General features: G+C 41.7%; 1 protein-coding gene across 1 annotated transcript in view; it reads left to right on the top strand.

Annotated features, from left to right (window-relative positions):
* The window catches only part of si:dkey-16j16.4 (uncharacterized), a 31,645-nt gene that overhangs the window by 9,821 nt on the left and 5,929 nt on the right, over positions 1–15,895 (top strand). Inside the window, exons 2-4 of the mRNA XM_004559257.3 lie at positions 2,521–2,602; positions 5,099–5,613; positions 12,596–12,649. Coding sequence (XP_004559314.2) covers positions 2,521–2,602; positions 5,099–5,613; positions 12,596–12,649 — 651 coding nt within the window. The remainder of the gene's footprint in view (positions 1–2,520; positions 2,603–5,098; positions 5,614–12,595; positions 12,650–15,895) is intronic.

The following is a 15,895-nucleotide window of genomic DNA, read 5'->3' as shown; positions in this document are numbered from 1 at the left end:
TTTTTTAAAATGAATAAATTACTTTGAGCAAGTGGAGCTTCTGATTTAGCATTTTCAGCTGTAGCTCGTTTTCAGTTCGTTTCAGTATTTGTAGGATATTTATTGCTTCAGTTAATGTTCCTGTAGGGTTAAAAAGTTCTGTTAATTGTTGCCTTTCATTTTTAAGCATCGCCATGTTGTTCCCTAAACTCCTTAAACTCTTGTTGTTAGATTGTCAATAAATGTAGTAATTGCATTCATAGGAAATGGACTGTTTTGTACACTTTTCCATGCTTTTTCCTACATGAGTGCTTGGTGTCTAACATTCATACTACAATGGATGCATCAGAGAAAAACTTGGGGAAACATTAGCTGGGCTTCTCTACTGACTTAGCCTCTGGGTGCAAATTTTAAATGCACTACTCATGTAGTCAGCTGATATCTGGGACCAACCTTGGGGTTTGGTATCTTGCTCAAGGATAGATTGGCATCCAGACTGGAGTAGCAAGGGATTAAACAATCAACTTCCTGATTAACAGAAGACCTGTAGCTCCTGAGCTATAGCGACCCCGAATGGCCTTTAGTTGATGAGCCATGTCATTGCTGGTAGTATGCTATATACTCGGGGAATAAGTCATATTAATTTAGCACATAGCACTTGGTCAAATTGGACACTTTGGCATGTAGTGCTTACTACCTACTGCTAGCACTGTCACCTCGCACCAAGAAGGTTCTTGCTTCAAATCTACTTTGCCTTTCTGTGTGGAGTTGTGCATATTCTGTTAAAACCTGCTTGCATTCCCTCTAGATACTCCGGATACACACATGTTTATTTAACCGGTGATTCTAAATTGGCAAATGACATGTATGATTATCTGTTTCTCTGTGTTAGACCATATAGAATCTGGAATAGATTAGGGACTTGTCTGTGGAGCACCTCAGCTCTTGGTGGAAGTAAACTGGGACAGGTTACGTTCATTTCACAAACCTACCACCAGAAACGTTATCTGGGCTTCTCTGCTGACTTAGCCTCCGGGTGCAAATTTTGAATGCACTACTGATGTAGTCAGCTGTCTTCTGGGACCAAAATTTCTCTTTTGTTCTGCAAATCTTTGTTTAAGGATTCAAATTGATTAAAAAAATAATAGAAAGCTAAGCCTTTGATAATAGGCATTTGGGAAAAAAATGTCCATCTTTTGCACCCAGCTTGGATTGTTATCAGACTTGCTCTTGGAGAGTATAAGCAACTGAAGTTTTTAAAGGAAGCATTAAATGAAGGGGGAACTCCAGTTAAACATTTGTAAATGGCCAATCACAAGGAGGTAAAAAACCTGTTATTAGATGGTCATAAAGTTTTTTGGTCTAGTCTAAAATATCATCTATAAATTAACATTGTTTTCAAGGGTCATTTAGACACTGTCCTACTTTGTGAAAGACAAAAATCATTGAGCTAGCAACATAAAGTGTGGAAAGAGTGTTTGCAGTGTTACATCATCAGACTTGGTTTGGCCTATTCTTTGGTCTGCACTGATATGACACATTGGACTGTAAGTATGACATGTTTTCAGTCAGTTTAGCCTGTAGCAATTTAAGGAAACTACATTTATGATTAATAGGAGTTTTGGCTGACAGAAAGTCGGCCAAAACTCCTGTTATTCATTACTGCTGATATAAGATGTGAATAATGTGATTTCAACGGCCTTGATGTTGTTGCATAACAGCATACTCTGGAACTTCCACTTAATATGAATTGAATACTGTCCTCCCTGTATTTGTCTTTGAAACCCTGGCTCATTTCCCCCTTTTTCACTGTATTTTTTTGAAGGCCTTCAGAAAGAGGAGGAGGAGGAGGAGGTGGTGTGTGTTACACACTAGAAGGGAGGACACTGTATGTTTGTGTGGATGTATGTGTGTCATCGTACACACAAGCTCAAGCACAGATGGCAGCTGCTCAGCGAAGCCTCGGAGTGGTAATTACTGAGTGTGAGGCGCATTACTTAACTGTTAGCTTTGCAGTCTGCAGGGTATCTGTATTGTTGTTGCTGCTGTAGAGGAGGAAACGATTTTTAAAGAGACAGTCTGGTTTAGGTTGAATGTTTTTCTGTACAGCAACTTGTGTATGTTTACTGAAGCCAGGCAAAAATTTACTCTCAAGGTATGAATATTTTCTAACGTAAAGGCTCTGGAATTATATAAAAGTGAGTTAAAGTTTTGTGATTTTTAGTTTGCATTATTGCTGTCAAAGCCTGTGACCTAAAAGAGATATACACATGAAATATTCAGGGCTAAAAAAACCACTTTTAAGCCCTGTTAAAACGGCAAACAAATCAGTTTTACACCCACGCCAAGTGTCACGATCTAAGACCAAAATCTTCCTTTTCTTTGGCTTGAAAGAGAAGGACCCTTATATATCCTTGTATGATAAACTTTGTTTTTTTTGTGTATGTGTGTGTAATATTAAGATTCATATCAGCAGGGGATATGAGGGGTTAATTTAGCATTGCATGTTTGACCTACAGTACAAGCTGATGCTTTTTCCAGATTTCCTACCATGGCAGCGGAGAGGGAGGGGAGAGCGATGACTCAGAAGGGGAGAACCAGGAGCTTGCACAGATTGACAGAGGTATGTTCCCACTGCCAGGCAAATCACCTTTAATTGAAAATAGACGATGATTTTCTGTTTTGGGTCAAAAATAAAGATTAGAGGGGAACACTGATTACTGGAGGAGAATTTTGACTCTGGAAATGTCCTTCAAATTATTACAGTGTTTTCTGGGAAACGAAAAAAGTTTTAATCACCTAAGAAATGCAGTAAAGGTGAAAAGAGGATGCTGAAAGAGCCATTGATACTTATACTTGTTGTTGGCCGTAACAGATTGCTTACAGGAAACTTGAAAAGCGTTTCACTTCAATCAACTTCAGCTACTTCAGAAAGCTGCTGGCAGAAGTTTCATTAGAAAAAGGAAATACGGCCAAATACACTCAACAAAAATGTAAACGCAACACCTTTGTTTTTGCTCCCATTCCCCATGGGATGGACGTAGAGACCTAAAATTCATTCCAGATACACAATATAACCATCCCTCCCAAACAGTGGTCACAAATCAGTCCAAATGTGTGGTAGTGGGCACATCTGCTATATTGAGATAATCCATCCCACCTCACAGGTGTGCCACATCAGGATGCTGATCTGACATCATGAGTAGTGCACAGGTGTACCTCAGACTGCCCACAACAAAAGGCCACCCTGGAATGTGCAGTTTTGTCTCACAGCAAAATGCCACAGATGCCACAAGCAATGAGGGAGCGTGCAATTGGCATGCTGACAGCAGGCATGTCAACCAGATCTGTCGCCCGTGCATTGAATGTTCATTTCTCAACCATAAGCCGTCTCCACAGGCGTTTCAGAGAATATGGCAGCACATCCAACCGGCCTCACAACCGCAGACCTCGTGTAACCACACCAGCCCAGGACCTCCACATCCAGCAGGTTCACCTCCAAGATCGTCTGAGACCAGCCACCCAGACAGCTGCTGGAACAATTGGTTTGCACAACCAAACAATTTCTGCACAAACTGTCAGAAACCGTCTCAGGGACGCTCAACTGCATGCCCGTCGTCCTCATCGGGGTCTTGACCTGACTCCAGCTCGTCGCCGTAACAGACTTGTGTGGGCAAATGCTCACATTCGATGGCGTCTGGCACGTTGGAGAGGTGTGCGCTTCACGGATGAATCATGGTTCACATTGTTCAGGGCAGATGGCAGCTGAGAATGTCCCAGTTCTTGCATGGCCAGCATACTCACCGGACATGTCACCCATTGAGCATGTTCGGGATGTGCTTGACCGGCGTATACGACAGCGTGTACCAGTTCCCACGAATATCCAACAACCTCGCACAGCCATTGAAGTGGAGTGGACCAACATTCCACAGGCCACAATTGACAATCTGATAGACTCCATGCGACGATGTGTTGCACTGCATGAGGCAAATGGTGGTCACACCAGATACTGACCGGTTCTGGGTCCCCAGACCCCCAATAGCGCAAAAAACTGCACATTCCAGGGTGGCCTTTTGTTGTGGGCAGTCTGAGGTACACCTGTGCACTACTCATGATGTCAGATCAGCATCCTGATGTGGCACACCTGTGAGGTGGGATGGATTATCTCAATATAGCAGATGTGCCCACTACCACACATTTGGACTGATTTGTGACCACTGTTTGGGAGGGATGGTTATATTGTGTATCTGGAATGAATTTTAGGTCTCTACGTCCATTCCATGGGGAATGGGAGCAGTAACAAAGGTGTTGCGTTTATATTTTTGTTGAGTGTAGCAGCTGCACTGAGGTCATTTATAAAGCTTCTAGTTTTTAAAGTAGCTACGTCGTCTGGGATCTCATTATCTCTCAGACACCTTAAAAAGTAGATGTATTCATTGCACTTTTCTTGACTGATTCAGATTTTGTCTTTCTTTTAAATTCTAAATGTGACCTGCCGATACCGAATTATAACTGACAGAGCGTACAAACAATTTAAACTTTTCCTCAATGTAAAATTAGATTTTCATAGTAAAATAAATTGGTAAACTTCACAATTTTGACTTTATAGTTTGCACAAAGCTACAGGATCTTCTCTCACTTAAACAAGATGAAAATAAAGTGCTCTGCTACTGGAAGGAGGTGCAAATGATTAAAAAAAAATAAGTTGCCGAATGCCCACTTTTACTGGACATGTTTTACCTTACAAAAAAAAAGCAAATGCAACAGATTTATATAACAAATCCAAGTAGTTTTTGATGCGTGTCAGCTACAGTGATTGTCTTTGTCCCCTGATTTCCAAGAACTGGGAGAACAATAGAAAATAAATATATATTTTGATAGCGTAGAGTTGGGGTAATCTGGAATGATTACTTAGCCTTTATTAGGATTCCTGGTGACTTTTGTTCCTAGTCCTTTAGAGGAGGGAGAGAGAGATAAATCTGACTAGTGGTTAGTTTAAAAGTAGGAAACAGATGAGAGCAGAGGGGTACCTTGTTTCAGTGTAACTGGTCTGTTCGGTATTAAATTATAATCTTCTACATTTTTTAAAATTTGACTTATGAGTTTTTAATTCTCCTAGAGAGGCGGAGAAATTGTGCCCTCACCCCTCTGGCCACCAGCCAGCAGCACAACCAGGGTCCCCTCTCTCCTGCACGGCTGCGACGCCTGCGCCTCCTTTTAGATGCCAATCTGGATCGCCACTCTTCAGAGGAAGAACTCGAGCGAATCAGCTGCGGCGATAACAGGAAGTGGGTATCTTCACTCTCCCAGCGCCATGGCGATCACCACAGCAGTGCCTCCAGTGATGAGGAGGTGCGGGACCTCTGTGGCTGCAGGTCGCCTGCCACCTCCGCCAGGTCGCTGGGGGAGCCCGGTGCTTGCCTGGCTGCCTCCCCCAGCCCTGTACTTTTCAGCTCCAGCCCACCACGTAGCCTCAAGCCACCCCCCATGCGATTTCAGCTGCAGGTGGTTCCGCCGGTTGCACGACCCATCATCTTGACCCACTTTGACCAATCAGCACCTTACAGAAAGTATCGGCACAGCTACGGGGGGGAACCAGGGAGACCCAGTCTGGACTTGGAGAAAATGCAACAGGTCCGTGAGTTAAATACGAGGAGCATGTATATGTTAGCGCTAAATTATTAAAGCAGGGTTTTTCCTGCAGCTAGTATAATGCACCCTTTTTATTCTCCCCTGAAAGAAGGCAGTATGTAATTAGTTCATTTTGTTTGTCTGTCTGTTTCTTAGCAGTCTAAGATTTACAGTTTTCAAGATGTCATATTTTTTGTGATGGTAGATGCAAAAAAACAGCTCAAACAGATTAAATTTGGGTAAAATCTGGGTCAAGGTCACACTAAATGTAAAAAAAAAAACCCTTTTGTATTACCCACAATTTGTTTTTTTTTTATCGCCTTCAAACTTCTCAACAATATACTAGGCCTCAGGAGACACGAGTATCTAGGTTGGCCAAGCATTTGACTTTGACCTTCATTGAGCCCAAGGTCAATTTTGACCTTGGAAAAAATCGCAAGAAACCGTACTGAGTAATACATCCTCTGAAAGGTTGTGGAAAGAACTCTTCAACACACTTTTAATTTTTTCCATCTGATGTCCTACGACGTCTGTGTTACCAATAACACGTTGAAGTCATCATATTGTAATAAAAACAAAGTTTTACTGTAGTATAGCTCTTGCCTTCGGGAGGACTTGCGCCCTCTGAGCAATCTTGTTTGTTATGTTGCCTTAAATGACAAGAAAATGCCTACAATTTTGCAATTTAAGGTAAAACTTGTTGTTTTCATGTAGACTCATTATGTTATGTTCAGTCAGCCCCCAACAGCCAATTTTGAGTCCGTAAAAACCCTGTTAACGATCGTAGTATCAATGGGCCCTGAAGGAAATGGTTTTGTTGTCCATATTGGAGAAAATGGCATGCGTTTTTATACTTCCTTGACCATAACAGGGAACTCTCTTTTTGAGGCAACTTGTGAGGGCCCGGGGCACTTGCCTTTCACATATATCCTGCAGCACCGTGTACCACATTGGCTACACTTCAGTGGAGGCTCATTACGTTAAGTGTATCAAGTCGTCAGTGTATAAGGACATAAATCCAAGCAGTCTATGGAAACATTTAGTAAAAGTGCATCACAGAAAACTTAGAGTTCACATCTGACTAGCTCATAGTTTGGCTGTTGGCACTTACAGGTAAGTAATATGTGCTGGCGGCCTAGCACCCACACACAGAGTTGGCTACAAGGACAGGTAAAGACTTAAAAAATCAGTGACCAGATTCTGTTGTTAGGAGGTATTGTCCTTTAGCATGTAAAGGTCAAATGCAGTGTTTCAAACTCTCTTGCTAACTTGTGACACAGATACTGCATCACATCAGGCCATGTTTTCTTCTGTGCAAAACTGAAACTCCAGCAATTACGGCAGTGTATGCAGCACTCACTTCCTCTTCATTTTTTGATGGTAGTTTCCATCATATTCACCAAAATTCTGCAAAGCTTGTGATTTCTATTTTTGATTTTTTTTTTTTTTTTTTTTTTTTTTTTTGGGTGACTTGTAAATTTCCATAGGGAGTTTAGTATTAGATAGGCTAACATTTATAGCCTTCACTGCACATGCACACACTATAGAAAAAGGGTATGTCCTGCAGAGCCAGTTAATATTTGGGACAATATCTCAAGATGTTAGACAAGGGAACACGGGATAAAAAAATGCTTCACAATCCCACATAAAGAAGGATATCCGGTCACCTTGCTTAAAAGTAACACATACATGAAATTGCATAACAGTATGAATCCCTATTTTTACTTGTGGATTAACATGTAAGCAATATTTTGTTGTTGTAAATGGTTCGGGTGGAACTGATTAAATACTTTTGGTTAGTTTAAAGAATTACAGTGCATTATATATTTTATAACACTGAAATTTTCCTAAAATGTGAATGCACTTCTAGCTTTTAGCACAGTAAAAATACTAAGTACTTCCAAATTATGCTTCAGTACAGCACTCTAATCTACATTTACTTAATGGCTCTGCGGTTTAGTCCCCAGGGCACTGTATAACTGATTAATAATAATCAATTTTTAATTGCTATCAGTCGTTATTGCTATAATTGAAACAGATCACTGACAGACCATTTCTCTCTCAGTAGGATGTTTAACTTGGAGCTTGGAATGCCATAATTTTGGATAATCAGTGAGTTTATGTGGGGATGTTGTATTAGGAGCCAGATTTTCTTCCCTCAAATATTTGGATGCATTCACAGAATGCAGTCTTTTCATGTCCAACAACCCGTTTCACTGTATGCTGAAATAGATTCTCTGTACCTATTTATGTAATATCATATTTAATTCTGACACTATAGCAGTATGTGTGCCAAATGGCAGATGAGCCTTAACCCCCCCGTCTCCACCCCCCTGAGCAAATCAAACAGCGATCTTGGGTCGCACATTTGGTCCAAAAATTCAATCGTGAATACTCTTCAAATACACATGCACACACGCAAACAAAGTCCTCCCTTTCCATAGCCGGACGCTCGCCTCCACGGTGGTCTGGCTGGAGAGGGATGAAGGAGAGGGAGCCACGGACGGCAGATGTCCGCCCTCGTTTTTCACAAAGGCTGGCGAGTGAGGGGAAACGATGGAGGGGTGGAGGCAGAAGGAGAGGATTAAATAAACAACAGAAAAACGACAGCCACTAATGAGTCACGGCGAAGCTGGTCCGCTAATCATTAAAATCCAATAGACTTGTTGGCCCACACTGTGGATGGGGAAGGGTGTGTGTGTGTGTGTGTGTGTGTCTTTGCAAAGAGAGAAACTGCAGGTTTCAGGGGTCCATATGTCCGTGGGGTTTTTAGAGGGAACGAACAGATGATAAGAGACAGCGGGCAACTTCGAGAGGGGTGAAGTGTAAAAAGAGAAGTAGTGTGTCGATGTGTATATGTGTGTGCATCCATCATCCTGCTTGTCTGTCTGTGTCTGCATGTGTACATCCTCCTGTCTGTGTCACTGTGTGTGTGTGTGCACGCTCAGTGAAGTGGAATGGGAGGTGCTGCAGGGAATACAAAAGGGGGCCTACAGAGGTAGCCAGCAGACACATTAACCCTTTAGCTGGACATCTCCCAGTCATGAAATCAGCCTCGACTTCTACACCTCATCCAGGGTCTGATGTACAACAAATAGCACATGTTCACTGGTGTTTGTACAGGAAAAAGTTAGCTTATAACCCTTGAATTTCTTATTACCCCCAAAAGCAATCTTAAATGTGTGTTAGAAAGATATATATGGCAAAGCTTCACATTATGTTTGGTCTGAGTACACCATAAGAATGCCGCGGTCAGACATTTAGTGGAGGACCTCGCCCACGCATTTGTAGTACAACCACTTCTCTCTTTTTCTATGAACATAAAGTTGACAACCTTTTTTATCCTCTGGTTTTTATTCTGTTCGGAGTTCCAGAAGCAATTTGGTGCAAACAGTGTTTTATATGCAAATGACTAATTAAGGAGCACAAGCCAAGAAGACTGAGCTCTATAAAAGACGACCATGCCAATGCACGGCTTTATAAATCTAATGAAAAGGATGCATTTCTGCCTGTGCTCGTACACGCAGCTTCAGTCATGAGTTTTATGAATCTGGCCCCCAGGGGAGCAAGAAAGGGAAAGAGATGCGGTTCTTGTTAAAAATGTAATTTAAAGGTGTCAAATATGGGGATTCTGTGCCAAAGGTGCAGGGAACACCTGAAACATATTCTTAACTACATCCTGAAACCATACAAATGGACATGCAAGCAAAGGAAAAGCATTTTCAAGGCCAGAAACGAGAAGAGTAAGAAATAAGTATATTTGGCCCAAAATATAGCCTCCCAGGCTTATTTTCAGTTAGATTGACTCATAGTCTATTTTTTTTCATTTCGAAGAGACAGCTATAAAAAAAACAAGAGCCATAACTCTGTACATGCAGAGTGGGTGGGCTTACACAGCTTCATCTTACAGGAAGATATTTGTACAGCAAATCTGAACACAATAAAAGAAGAAGAAGAACAACAAGACTGTTCCTTTAGTTCAAAATGAGGCTTGCAGATACTGCATAGAACTAAATCCCGGGTTATGTTCAGTAGCATACTCCAATATAAATTCAATTTAGTTAGTGTGGCAGATGCTGGTCATTTGAGCAAAACAAAAAACTGGATGACAATTTAAAGGAAACACCTGAACTGTACAGTGACTTGGTCAAAGTTGTTCCAAGTGATCGACTGTATCCTGATGTGAGTGAAAATAGCAAAAGATTGAATTAAATTCACTTCAAAGCACTTTATATCATAAGGTAAAAAGCCGAGAATAGTGAGAAAACCAACCAACAATTTAAAAAAACAAACAAAAAAATAAACCTGTTATGAGCAAGCACTTGGTGACAGCGGGAAGGAAGAACTCTCTTTTAACAGGGCAGAACCAGGCTTAGGGAGGGACAGCCTCCCTAATGATAATAATAATGATTAAATGCTGAGTGGTGTATAAACACATAGAGTGAAAAGACATGAGTGAAGATAACTGCACCCACAGCAGCCCAAGACTATTGCAGCATAGCTAAGGGAGCATTCTGAGTTACCTGTTCCAGCCCTACTTCCTTTAGGAGGAAGCTAATTTCGGTCACTTGCATCTACAATCTTATTGTTTTGAGTACTTCTCATAACTGGTGGGCGTAGGTGAGGAAGGAATGTAGATTGAGCAGTAAGTCATCTGGCTTGCTTTCACGCTCTATTCGGCACAACGGGCTGGTACCAAACTGATCTGTTGGTCTCTGTCTTCACTCAGCTCATGAACAAACCCCAAAATGTTTGAGCAACTCCCCAAACACTGAGTGGGCACTCCACTTTCTTCTAGGTGAAAACAATGGCCTCAGACTACCATAAGAGTGCATGGAAAAAAATATTAATTCTTCAGATTGAAATGGTCCTTAAATGCTGAAGGATATTGACAGTGCACTTAGTTTTGGCTCCGGTGCTCCCTCTCTAAGACCAGGGGCTAACGTGCAGGTCTATGATTCCCCAGTGTGACCGTAAATAATTAGAGTCATGCCTTTATTTATTTATGGGTTCGTTCATTTAGTCTCTGATAACTCCTTATGCTTGCTTGTCCGTGTCCATTCCCACAAACTGCACAGATGTTGTTCTAAGTGATCGACTATATGCCGATGTAAGTGAAAATGGTTTTGATTGCTACATATACTATAACATTCACACCCACCAGGTCTCAACCCAGCCAGTTATCTATGAGAGATTCTGGTCTGACCTGTTAGCTCTCTGCACTGTCATCCAAACACTAAGTGTTAAACTGAAATGAATAACACCACTGTGAAAGCTAAGTAGAACTAAAAAGCAAAGATTCAATTAAATTCACTTCAATTCAATATTATTTACATAGCACTAAATCACAACAATAGTTGCCTTAATGCACTTCTATTGTAAGGTAAAGAGCATAGAATAGAGAAAACCCCAACAATAAAGCAGCTCGGATTGAGCAAGCACTTGGTGACAGTGGGAAGGAATAACTTCTAACAGGACAGACCCAGGCTTAGGGAGGGGCAGCCTTCTGCTGGGACCAGTTGGGGGTGGTGGGAGGAAGACACACTGTGAAAGTGAGTGAGAGATTAAAAATAACTAATGATTAAATGCAGAGGGGTGTATAGGCATATATCATGAAAAGAGGTCAATGAAGATAACCCACTGCATCCTGGGAAGCCCCCAGTACCAAGCCAATTGCCGTTCAGAGGGAGCGCTCAGAGTTACCTGTTCCATCCGTAACTCCCCTTAGGAGGAAGCTAGTTTCAGCTGCTTCTGTCCACTTATTGTTTTCATCACTGCTCACAGCTGGTGGGTGTAGGTGAGGAAGGAATGTAGATTGAGCAGTAAATCAACAGGCTTGCTTTCTGGTCTGATATCTATTCAGCACAACAGGCTGGTACCAAATCCTTCGTGTCGATTTCACTCGTCCTCAGGTCATGAACAAGACCCCCAAATTTTTTAGCCCGGAGAGAGGTGCAAACGATGGCCTCACACTACCATCCATTATAAGAGTGCAGTGTTAAGGTAGTACTTATGCCCTGGATTCACTTTTCAGAACCTGGAGTCTACATCCATCTTAACTAGGCGGCCCATGGATGTAAACAGTGGTTATAGCTTTCACCAAGGATTAGCCTAGATAAGTCAAGGCTATTTTTGTAGCATGTTGCATAGAAGACAAGTTCTGTACCCACGTTTCTACAGCTCGTTGGCAAGCTGTGACCTGTTTAAGGTGAGGGTGGTGTGCAGGGGTGGATAAAATTATCACTTTGATTTTTCTCTAAGATGGGTTCTTTGAAAGTTTGCACGAGGCCAGCTCAAACATGTAGCATCTAAAATAAACATTGGATTTGGTTTGTTTTTAAATTCTTCTTCAAGCATTTTGCACTCAAATACTGTAGACTGTAGAGTCACCGATGGGAAGAGGGGAAAAAAAAGAAAGATGAGGGCTGGCAGGAGGTGAGCATGAGGGCAAGTGCACGTTGACTGTCTCCCACATCACAGCAGCAGGAGTCTTGTGGTGCTTCCATTCTCTCCTGCGCTCCCTTCCCCTTTGGAAGCTACCTCCGCGACTCCAGACAATTCGATGATTGTGTGGTCCCTCCACCCCCACTGTGTTTTCTTTCTTTTTTCTTTTTTTCTGAAAACAGTGGAGCTGCGTGGTCATGGAGGGGAGTGGGAGACAGGATATTGCATAAGCTTCATTGACCAACTGTTTATACTTGAGTGAGACAGCTGGATTTGCTGACTTCCTCGATCATCCCGAATTAAACATTAAGCCGGTGCCTACTTTGTTTTCATGTGTTGGTGTTTTGCTGTTTTTGATATGGCTGATTATAGAAAAATACTCACATGCACCGACACTAGCTTTAACCAGTCATTTTCTCTCATAAAAAGTTCAGTCTACAAGAAAAGGTGTGGAGCTTTTACTCTTCCTGTCACAGAGGAGCTGCTGCTGAAGTTTTAATATCGATAGAAAAGTCACTGTGCTTTCTTCTTGTCTTCACAGAAGATGCTGCTGAAAAAGAACTGCGGAGGGAAAACACGGACCATAAAGATTCGGGTGAGTTCACTTTCATTGCCACACGAATACCCTGCTGGCAGGAAACGCTCCCACAACATTGGCGAACATTGGAATAGTATTCCTGTAAGCTTCAAAGCTCAGCTAAGACATAACATTTTGACTGCAACACTCGAGATGTTTTGAGAATATTGTCACGGTGAAGGTTATGAAGTTTACTGCTATCAGCTGTACGCAACATTCCTACAGCTGATAGCAGTAAAAAAAAGAAATAAAACAAATTGTCAACACAACAGCTGGCGATGTTTTCAGGCTGTTATGAGCTCTGAAGGGACAAAGCGCTCATAATGTTCCTCTAATGGCATTTGTTAGCAAAGTTAGTAGTTTTGACTGAAACATATAGAGGTTTTTGGTATAACAGATGATAATATATTTTTTTAGCTTTCCCACATCAGTCAGTCCATCTGTAAACCCTTGAAGTGGACAGTATTGTGCAAAAGTCTTGAGCCAAGCCTCATTTCCATATATTTTGCTTCCAAGGAGCCAAGACACACAACCCAGTGAGTGTTGTGTCTACACAAAAGAGAAGAAAGCAAAAATCTGTCCCCCATGTTTTAATAGGATCTATGAAAAACTCCAAAGATAACACAATTTGATGGGCATATAAAAGTATTTTGACGCCAACAAGGTGATTCCCTAAGAACTAATAGCTGAAAACTTGGCAGGTTGTGCAGTTTGTCCTTAATAAATGTGAGGAAACTGGACAAGTGGAGGACACAGGAAGAAGTTGCGGGCTTAAATAAGTATTTGCAGAAGATGAAAAGTATTTGAAGGTAATGTCCGTCATCAGAAATGGTCTCAGAGGAAGGTGGCTGTCAAGAAGCTATTCTTTAGAAAGGGAACCAGGTTGAAAGGACTAAGGTACGCCAAATTACTCAAGAACTGGCCTGAAGATCAGTGACAACAAGTCTTATGGAGTAATGAATCCAAATTTTTTTTGGTTGGCGGTGTTGTTAATCTGTATGTAGAGTGGTCCAACAGTGAGTGCCTGTAGCCATGTTTAAAAACCATCCATGTAAGATAATAAACAGGATCCCATATTTAAATGAGGGCAAAATAAAAGCTTCGTTTTGAACTTTTATTGCTGGGTAAAAAAAAATTTTTTCTGCTCAGGCTGAAGCGTTCCATTTATGGGTTGTAATATCTTTAACAGGGGCATCATCATGATATACAGATGCTGCTAACTTGAAGATAAAAGTGATATAAAAAAACCCCAGTGCTATCAGTTAAAGCCACAGATTCACTTTGCAGTTTATCACAGCTCTCTCACTGCAGACAGCATCTACACACTTAATGCCTAATTAGAGCAATGTGACAACTGCTAACAGAGTTCACTTTCCTCTTGCACACCGAGAGACTCACTAGGCTGAGTTCACTCTTAGTTTAATTGCCTTTTTGTCTTCTCCTTTCTTCTCTCATTTGAGCTAACGCTAGCTACACACTGACTCAGAGGTGTCTGCTCAATTTGTTGCTGGCCTTGAGTCACTGCAGTGAGTTGCACTATTTTTACTTTACGAGACTTGAACAAACCGAGTTCCCCGTGTATCACTTTGAACCAGTGCTCATACTGGTTTAGCCTTATTGAGATAAGAGTGACTTAAGAGAGTCATGTTAACAAAATAAATACATCTAAGCATGATTTTCAATGATAATTTTCAATGGTTACATGACGTCATTTACAATAGTTATATATATTTAGCTTCTTTAGCTGAAGAACCAGTGAGCTTATCCAATGATGAGACGTCCGTTCCTTCACAGTTCACACCATTCTTCTTATTCTTTCCTTGAGTATTCGTCAGATTATAATGAAACTTGCACTCAACAATGGGTCTTCACTCAAAACGGTGCTGAAGGTCGTCCAACTCACGGTAGATTAGAACGTTAACCAACTATGAACGGGTTAAAGTTCTAGTTAACTTGAAAATTTAGTTTGAAATTAAGATCCATCCATCCATCCATCCTCCCATCATCTGCTGCTTATCCGTGCTGGGTCACGGAAGCAGTAGTCTAAGCAGAGTCCAGACCTCCATCTACCCAGCCACCTCCTCTACGTCATCCAGGGGGACCCTGAGGCGTTACAAGGCCATGCGAGAGATCCAATCTCTTCAGCATGTCCTTGGTCTACCTCCAGTTCTTCATCTGGTAGGACATGCCTGCAACGCCTCACAGAGGAGGTGCCCAGGAGGCATCATGGTCAGACAGATGTTCAAACTACCTCAACTGGCTCCTTTTGAAGGGGAGAAGTAGTAGCTCTACTCCTACTTCCTCCTCTATGACTGAACTTCTCACCCCAACTCAAAAGGAGAGATCAGTCACCCTTCGAGGAAAGCTCATTTCCGCCACTGAGGAAATGTGTTGGGCTGTGGTCAAGGGCGGAGGCCCTGGTGGTCCTATACCCAACTGCTGAGGGTGGATATTGGGACATGAGAATAAATTCTTATAATAAACTAGACATTATGGTTTATTTTTGGACCTATTTTTGATCATGAACTTGTATCTCATCAGTAGCAGATGGCTATCAGGTAGCAGACGTAAAGCTGTTAATGAATCAACTCCATCTTGCAAATTATCTGGAAAAAAAGAAGCAGTGAAAACACCAAGAAGGAAATACTACTTAGGCTCATGTCATTATCACAGCTGTAATTATAGTTTTGGGCGAGCCGCAGACGATTTTCAGATTTCCAGATGGGTCTCGGCAGTCTTTAGAAATGCCTGGTATATGAAAATCTAAAATCATGAACGGTCTAATTCCTGATATAGTCAGCTCTTACAGAGGATGCACCAACAGGCTGCAGTATAAGATAAATAAGAATTATTTTGAACTGTGAATCACACAAAGCTACTGTAACAGAGTCTAAAAATAAAGTGAAGAAAACCAGTCAAAGCAGATTATCATTATCAAGTGTGTCTTACACGTAAATTAATTGAAATCAATTTAAACACGACTTTGCATGCAGAGCCTTTCCTTTAATGCTGGCTGATGGGCAGTCCAGATCAGGGTATCCATTACAGTCGCGATAAGGTTGCGAGGTTGCTCAGCCCCTGTGAACAGACCGGCCTGCCTTATTGCCAGCACCTTGATCTCCATCCAACTGCATACTGGGACAGCATCTGGCTGCAGCGTTTGTTCCCATGCCCCACTAGCTACTGAGCTATAGAGACTGTGGAAAATCTGATAGCGCCATTGGATTCCTTTTGCAAACTTTACTGCAGTGATACATTAGCCTA

The sequence above is a fragment of the Maylandia zebra genome, linkage group LG19 (assembly GCF_041146795.1).
Source record: "Maylandia zebra isolate NMK-2024a linkage group LG19, Mzebra_GT3a, whole genome shotgun sequence".
Lineage (NCBI taxonomy): Eukaryota > Metazoa > Chordata > Actinopteri > Cichliformes > Cichlidae > Maylandia > Maylandia zebra.
Note: the sequence above shows the minus strand (reverse complement) of the source record. Positions and strands in the feature narration are given on the sequence as shown.